The following is an 8,866-nucleotide window of genomic DNA, read 5'->3' as shown; positions in this document are numbered from 1 at the left end:
GGGTGGAAGAAAGTGATTTTGTATCCATTATTATAAACTTTCCAAGAATTACCGCCTGTTACGTAAGCAGTCGTGGAAATAAGAACCCCAATCTACTTATGGATCGAATGTCGTTTATCAAAATTAAGAATTTTTATATATTTCGATGCATATAACCTTGCTTAAAAGTAAATGAGAGAGTTTCTTCATAAAAAGTAAATGAAAGGGTAAATTTATCACATATATACCAGTTTGAAGATTTTGATAGTTAAAAACTTACTTCGGGGTAAATTTACCTGTACCAATTTGGGATTTTTCATTGTTAAACCGATTTTGCGTGTTTTTTTGTATCGATGGCAACTTCCAAGAGAAACACACCCGGGGGGGGCATGTTCGTAAATTCCCCTGGTCGGCTCCATGTTTCGGCCCAGACAGTCGGCACGCTTTAGCGTTTTCCCAGGAGAAAATCAGATTGTCGTCTCGCCCCACACCATACCTTCTGATTTCTTTCTTCTTCTTCTCGATCGGGGCTTTTCCTTGCCGTTACCATAAACCCTCTGCAAATCTTGCATAGCTTTACCCAAGAGGAGGATCAATGGCCGGCGGCCGGAAGCGGCCGTACCGCGATTTCCGCCGCTCCCGTTCCCCGCCACCCAGTTCGCCCTTCGACAAGGAGCGCCGTTTCTCTCTGAATATGCCGGGGTCAAGATCGAAATCCCCAGCGTACCCACGTCCTCATCCTCAAGCCCACCGCATCGGCCCGAAACAAGAAGTGGGCAAGCAGCAGACTTTCAGTTCGTACCTCGACGTCCCCGATTTGCCGCCCAGGATCAGGGTTCTGTGCGAAATCGTCGCCAGAACCCCCTCCCTCGCCGTCGAGAAGGTCCTCGAAGATTCCGGCATCGGGGTCGGGCAAGAAGATGTGGAGGAGGTGCTCAAGCTGTCCTACGGCTGCCCGGGCTCCGCCGTCAAGTTCTTCCGGTGGTCCGGGCACCAGCTCAAGGACGACCACAGCCCGTACGCTTGGAACTTGGTGGTGGACATGTTGGGTAAGAACTCTCTGTTTGATGCGATGTGGGATGCCGTGAAGTCGATGCGGAAAAAAGGGTTGCTTTCGCTCGCCACTTTCGCTTCGGTTTTCAGTAGCTACGTGATTGCCGGTAGCTTGCAAGAAGCTGTTATGACTTTTGAAGTTATGGACCAATACGGCATGCCGCCTGATGTGGTAGCATTGAATTCGCTGATTAGCGCGATTTGCAGGGACGGTAAGACTTTGGATGCAGTGGACTTCTTACGAATCGTGAAGGAGAGGATTAGGCCGGACGCGGATACGTATGCAATATTGTTGGAGGGTTGGGAGAATGAAGGGAATGTGACTGGTGCTAGGCGGACTTTCGCCGAGATGGTGGTAGAAATCGGTTGGGACCCTGCCAACGTGCCTGCCTACAGCTCCTTTTTGTGTACTTTGTTAAAGGGTCCTAGTGGGATGTCTGAAGCATTGAAATATTTCCGGACGATGAGCGATCAAAGGTGTTATCCAGGGATGAAGTTCTTTCGAAATGCATTGGAGGAGTGTATAAAGCGTACTGATTCTAAAGGAGCCGACTTTCTATGGGAAGCTATGGTAGGAAGAGTTGGGTGTAGACCGGATACAGAAATGTATAATTCAATGATAGCTTTCCATTGTTACACTGACCGCATCAATGTAGCCGAGAAGCTGTTGGATGAAATGGTCTACAATGGGGCATTTCCCGATGATAGAACTTACAATATTTTGCTTCAGTTCTTGATCAAATGCAGGAAACTAAAGGAGGCCTCTATAGTGTTTACAGAGATGGTGAAAAATGAATGCGTGCCAAGCCTGGCCAATTGCAATGCAGCTGCCAGGATATTTATAGATATACGAGACCATCACTCGGCTACAAAGGTTTGGAAGTGGATGGTCGAGTACTACAGGTCCGATTTGGATGAGACTGGAAATATTTTGATTTTGGGGCTTCTTGATATTGACAGGCTCCCTGAAGCAGTCAAATATGCCGAGGATATCGTTGAAAGAGGAATTGAATTGTCCTCTTCCACATTGTCGAAATTGAAACAGAGCCTTTCCAAAGCCAGAAAGTTACATGTGTATGATGAACTTTTGAGGAAGTGGAGAAGTCCTCATGTAGGTTAAAAATTCATTCAAGTCTTTGTGTTTAGAGGTGGCATTTTCAGATTGGCCATATTTTGAATCTAGTCAACTGTATATTCTGTGCCTCCAATACTTCCGTCCCTACTAAGAATGAACTGTGAATCGTTGAACCATCTTGGTTGCACGAACCATCCTCCTTGGTTGTATGGACAATGTCAATCTGGATATCTGTTTTAACCAAAAATCCTGCTTTTTGAGTAGTTGACTGTTTCGTTCCAATTTCTCCTCTTTTGGAGAAGAGAATTTTCTCGCTAAGCTAATTGTGAGGTTGAATATTCCGGCAGTTTTTGGACAATGAATGGATATCATTGTTTGCAATGGGGCTTATTTCTTGGTGAGTAGATTCAGCAGCCTTTGTCCTTTATCTATGAATTTGCATTGCAACCATCTGTTTATGTTAGAGCACTCTAAAGTTGAGCTTGTATTCTTGGAGCTGTATTGTTTTGGATGGTCTTTTGGAAATGGCTTTTTGGTTATCATTGTTAGTCCAATATTAGTACCTGCAATTAGAAGAATTATTTTAGTCAAGGCTTTGTATTTATACGGATGGTCATTTAGTCATCCTTTTCTGGTAGTCTTAGCTTCTTTTATTTCACGCGAAGGTGATAATATCACATGACCCTTGTTTATCGGAAGATTGTAGTTATTCTTCTTGGTTGTAATGTACTCTTCATTTTGTACAGAGTAAGAAGTGGCTTCATGTTGCGGGAGGCTGCATGTTCGTTGTTTGTTGGAAGTATCATGATTTGACAATCATTAAGAAGCAACTAGTTGCCAAGAAGCTCAGTTGCATTGATTAAATGGTTTGTGATGTGAGGAATGCCGAATGCAAAACTTTGAGGTGTCGATGACATTTTTATGTTGCCCTTGCTATACACATCATCTATTTTCTGGTGTCGCTCAATTCAGACGCAAAAACTGTGGCGAATTATCATCTTTGGATGCTGTTAACAAATTTTATGCATCAGATGTCTTTTGCCTGGAAAACCAAAAGGATGAGATGTGCCTGCTTAGCTATACGTATTCGGACATTGCCAATGAAGAGAGATGTCTAACCAAAAGGATGAGTCTTGAAGTGCCTTGTGAAGTCAGTAGTCATGAGCAGGACGCACTGATCGCCGATGACGTTGTTCTATCAATAGTCTGTAGTTCTCTTGGGCAGCAATTTTCCTTGTGTATTGAAAATCCTCTCAAGATCCTGTGATAAACTTCTTGTGAGCCATTTTCTGTGCTTGTTTTTCCCACGAATTGGTAGGATTGATACTGGAGAATTATTCATTAGCCAAGTTCTAATTGTTCATTAGAATTGTTCAATTGCACGGAGCCCGTGTCGGTGCTTCCGCATCCTCGAACCGAGGCTGGGGCCAAGGCTAATTAGAGGTTGACCAGCACAGATCGATCTCGATCCAAGGTAATGAGGGCTCGGCGGCGGCTGTGGTGATCCTTGCGAGGGTTTCAGAGAGAGAGAGAGAGAGAGAGAACGGGTGGTGGTCAATCCGAGCGAGACGAGGAGTAGGGGACTGAGGGTGAGTGGAGTGAAATGGGCGGCAGCTACTACCGCAATGGTGGCGCGGCGGGGATGACAGTTCGACAGCCAAGGCTGCCGGGATGGCGCACAAAGCTGAGCTGGGGCCGAGGATTGTGCAGAAGATAGAGAGAGGGGGAGAAAGGGGGAGGAAAGAGTAATTCTTTTATTTTATGCAAGGTAAACTGCCGCTTGACATAATTTTAATAGATGGTCTATGTAGAATTGGATAGGTTTGGACCCACCTAACGTTTTTTTTCTTGCATATTTCCCCTTCACAATTTAACAGGGCAAGAGATGCCTTTGAAAGGACTTCACATGGCCATATGAGTTTGAGATGAAACACAAACCATAAGGCGATTTAACTAATAGAAATACATGATACACAGATGAGTTGTGCTCACTAATATTCTTTAAATATGAAGCTGTCATGGTAGATAATAGTGACATTTTTAAGATGTCATTTAATATAAGAAAGATAATACATAAAGAACTTTGCTCAAAATTTGAGATTTTCACGGTAAAAATAGATAATCGGTTAGTCAAAGAATACTAATATTAGACAATTTAATTGTTACTAGTAGCACGTGAATTTTTTTCATTTGTTTAAAATTGGAATATGTATTTTGACACAAATTATATGTTAAATTGTATCACATTTCACATGAATCTTCCTTTTTTGAACAAAATAAATGCGAACTTTTAAAGAACTAGTTAATAGTGACTTGATAACATTAAAGAACTAGTTGATAGGAAGAGTTACAAAAATAATTTAATTTTCTATAATTGCTATTTTGCAATATTAAAACACAGAAAACTAATGTTCTTTTTAGCGGTGATCGGTTCAAGGTGGGTAGGTTCTAGATCTGAAACTTGGAATTTATCCTGTTAAAATCGGTTCCTAGTTTTTGGAACTTGAAACTTACCATATTTGTCTTGGAAGCGACCCATAACCTACCATGTTCATCCGATCTGATTCTCGAATTACTCGGGAATCGGTTTCTCCTTTTTATTTTTGCTTCATTTTAAAAAAAAATAAGGCAAATAGCAGTTACAGAAAAATAATATAGCTTAAACTGTTACATGTCTCAAAAGTTCCCAAGTAAAAGCTCTTCCATCCATCATACCTTCTAATACAAAATTGTTCTTAAGCATTGTACCGTTGGAAATAAAATTGTTCATTGCGCCATTTCATGCAATAATGATATGATTTTATATTCACATCCATATAATATAGGGAAAATTGTCCAAAAAGTCCTAAACCTATTGTACTATTATCAATTCAGTCATAAAATTTTTAATTATGTCAATTGAGTTTTAAACCTTTTCACATTTTGCCTATTAAGTCTATCTGGTCAATTTTGGCAAGAAATCACCGATATTAACTCCGGCCGTTTGACGTGACATGCCAGTAATGACGTTGACAATTTTTTATAATATTTTAATATTTTTCGAATTTTTTATTTTTCCTTTTTTCTTTTCTTTTCCTTCTCTTTTCCTTCTTTAATTTTGTTCTTTTTTCTTTTTTCCTTTTCTCTTCTTTTCTTTGTTTTATTTTTTCTTTTTTTCCCTTTTCCCTCCGTCAGCCATCGCCGAATCGAGCGAGGGTCGCCTTTGCTGGCCATCACTAGGCCTTCGTTGATGGCCGGCCATTGGCGAGTTGTTGGTAATGGCTAGCGGAGGAAAAAAGAAGGAAAAAAAGAAAAAAAAAAGTAAAGAAGGAAAAGAGAAGAAAAAGTGAAGAAAAGAAAAAAAGGAAATTGTAAAATTTTTTAAATTTTTTAAAAAAATATTAAAATTTATCCACGTCATTGTCGGCCGTACTACGTAGGACTGTTGACATCTACATCAGTGATTTCCGGCTAAAATTTGATTGAATGGACACAATTGGCGAAACGTGAAACGATTTAGGACTAAATTGGTAAAATTGAAAGGTTTAGAAATGAATTAGCAAAAGTGCACTAGGTTTAGAACTTATTTGACAATTTTTCCTACAAAATATCTCTTGAATTTTCTTCATGAAAGGAAATAAGTGGACAAGTGTGTCTGAGGAGTTTTCTTTATGAAAGGAGGGTATACATCAGGAACCTTGGGAAGAATCTTGCACCGAGTTCCTTAATTATAAAACCCCCCATCAAAGCATGGAGGGAGCATAGATAGCATCTTCATGGTGCAGAGCAGGATCAGCATAATAGGATTTCCCAGTGTTAAAAAAACCTTCTAATATATTTTGAAGTTGACAAAACTGTCCAAGAGTTATTATAAGTCTGACAAATACTTTTAAAGAATTTCTAAGTCTAGAAAGTCATTTTCTAGAAGTCCAGACTTTACAAGGATCAGAAGAAAAAGTCTAAGTTCTACATAGCAAAAGACAAAGTTCAGACTTTGTATACGGCAGTTAAAGAATTTCAGTTTATATTGAAAACAAAAGATTCAGAAATTAGATAATAAACCATTCTGACTCAAGTTTTGAAGTACAAGATAAGGATTAGACTTTATTCAGACAATATCGCAAACCCAAAAAAACGGCTAGTAATCTGGCTTGGATTTCACCACCGGAAAGTATTGATTGATTCGATCTTAAAAGGCTATTTTGCAAAGAATATTTACATCTTGAAATATCCTTGATTGATTGACAATCAACCCCACGACAAGTTTATTTCCAAATGAAGAAGCTCTGCTTATGAAAACCAAAGTTCTAGTTGTATAGACGATCAGATTTAGCGGAATTCAGACTTTGTTACTCAATGGCTACTCAGTCCTTTTATACAAATCTGTCCAAGATAAAGATTTGAAGAGATGATCCTTTGAAAACTGTCAAACGATTAGTTTGGAAGTAGAGGAGTATAAAAGGAAACAAATTGTCAAAGAGCAGAAGTAGAGAGACGATTTCCAGAATCATCCATTCCAAAGTCTGAGCACACTTCGACCAGTATAACTTGTCCATCTTGAGCTAATATCTGTGATATTGAGAGACTTGTTATAAGAGTGATTGAATGAGATAGAGTGATCCATTCTTCACAGAAAAATATCACTCAGAACTTGTAATCTCTTGATTGATCATCTAGCGAAATCCAGTCAATGAGCTGTCAGCGTAGGAATGTAGACGTAGACTTGATTTAAGCCGAACCACTATACATCTATGTGCATATTTTCTCTTCCCTAAAACTCCTTTTATTTATTTAATTGCACATTTATTTGTTTGCCATTCAAAGATTGATCAAAATCTGAACATTATTCAGACTTTACCTGAGATCAATTAATTCCGCAATAAAATTGCTCAATTAGCATTCAAATCACCTATTCACGCCCTCTTGGTGCTATTTGCTAGTTTCATAACCCAGTATGCCCAATAATACCACTTTTACAGCACAACAGAAAGACAAATAGAGTGGTGTATGCAAAGATCCGCGAAGGAGACAGTATATGGATTATTATGATGGAAACTGGGATGGAGGCGAATGGTTGAACCAGGGCATCAACCCACAAATCGACAAGTGATTAGGAGAGATCATGTTATGCAAATCTTTTAAACTAGGGTTTGTACGAGACGTGTACAGAATACACTTTCGTGTTTGATGGACCCGCTTGTATCGTGTATCGATGGACATATATATACTATGGAAAACTCCCTATACCTAATGCGATTTATTCAGAGATGAACACTTATAATGATTTTGGTGGTGATGATGAGGGGGAACACGAAAGTTGGACATGTTAGCAATAATGCAAAGCGTGCATGGCAACTGTCTTGTCAGCTGGTAAACAGGGGCTACATTAATATAATCGGGCTTATTGATTCTTGTTTCACATAATGGTGCATTCGCCAACTTAGAGGAGCATATCGACATGTAAGGTTTTCGAGGACAGAACTAATTTTGTTTAACGTGCATTGTCCCTAAAGTTCGGCTAGTTCAATTAGATCTTTGAACATTTTTGCAACACGTAATGTCGACTTTGAACTTTCGATTTGGTTTATTTTAAATGTTTGAACTAATCCCAAATGGACAATTGCCATCCTTACTTTAAAGAGGAAATCCAACTTCAATCAATGTATAGCGTCGCACTCGATATGAATAACTTTATCTTTTTCTCGGGTTTTTAAGAGATCAATGAAACTAGCAGAGAACGAATGGATGATTAGGCACTATGTGTCTTAATTGAAAATAGAAAAAGTTCTCTATACTTGTTACTAGTAAGGATTTCTTCTACTTTGATAGATGTTTCTTTATATTTGTACGGAATTTATTTCTTTTGAGTACCTACACCATGCTTTAGTTCAATCACTTTCGTACACTAAATCCAACCAAACGGATCAGCATCTCTAGCTTTTCTCATGTATTAATGGGGCTAATCAAACCGAAGGGACTTGTCAATTAAAAGGAATATCGTTAATATCACCATGAAGTAAACTGCGAATGGTGGAGCAATGTTTACATCAATTATAAAGGGAATTGAAAGGACCCGTTTTGGTGTTTGGTCACATGGTAAAAAGAAAAGATCCGACTGGACTTGCTTTGATCCTGAATTGTCCTTATGACCCCCCTTTATCCGAGCAAATCGAATTCTACAAGCACAAAGTGATCGAGCATATAAGCCGTAAAATGCAATGACGTCACTATCCCAACAACAACCACACGTACAAGGCCGGCTCAACAATACTCACATATGCACGTGTGAGTTGTATTCGTAAAGTCCCACATGTCAAAATTTGTGTGATTTTGAGTTGTTCATATATCATACTTGGCTCGTAACTCATTGACTTAAGTTTTTTAGTAAATATAAGTTCAACTGGATATATTGACGGGTTCAGATTTGAGTTCCATCTTAACAATCTCCTAGGTCGACCAAAAAAAAAAGGTATTGATTTTTGGGCAGTGGGTAGCTTTACCTTTCGAATAAAGAAGGGTTCAACTAAATATATTGACCGGCTCTCAAAGTGAGAAAATATTATGTAGTTTGCGAGCGCGTGCATTTTTTCACCTAGAACCAATTACAAATTGACACACATATATTGTTGTGGGTTTAGTTAAACAAAATAAAAAACCTCAATCCGCCTCACTTTTCCTCCTCCATCTACACTTCTGCCTCCATCTCTCGCCACTAGAGCCCAACCTCCCGCCTCCATCGCCACTGGTGGAGTTGCCGACGTCGAGTCCAAGGTGACCACT

At 39.3% G+C, this 8,866-nt stretch overlaps 1 protein-coding gene across 1 annotated transcript; it reads left to right on the top strand.

The window, feature by feature from the left end:
• The first annotated feature begins 417 nt into the window (after nt 1-417).
• LOC115674088 (pentatricopeptide repeat-containing protein At1g77360, mitochondrial-like) lies at nt 418-2,389 on the top strand. Its single transcript, XM_030596418.2, has one exon. The coding sequence runs from the start codon at nt 575-577 to the stop codon at nt 2,150-2,152; it is 1,578 nt and encodes a 525-aa protein (XP_030452278.1). The 5' UTR covers nt 418-574; the 3' UTR covers nt 2,153-2,389.
• The last annotated feature ends 6,477 nt before the right edge of the window (nt 2,390-8,866 follow it).

Source organism: Syzygium oleosum, unplaced genomic scaffold (genome assembly GCF_021117445.2).
Source record: "Syzygium oleosum isolate NSW1041296 unplaced genomic scaffold, Sole_v2.1 Sole_v2.19, whole genome shotgun sequence".
Taxonomy (NCBI): domain Eukaryota; kingdom Viridiplantae; phylum Streptophyta; class Magnoliopsida; order Myrtales; family Myrtaceae; genus Syzygium; species Syzygium oleosum.
This window is presented reverse-complemented; position numbering and strand designations above follow the sequence as displayed.

Excerpts from the sequence above, each read along its gene's own strand:
- LOC115674088 (XM_030596418.2), top strand. The coding sequence starts at position 575 with ATGGCCGGCGGCCGGAAGCGGCCGTACCGCGATTTCCGCCGCTCCCGT.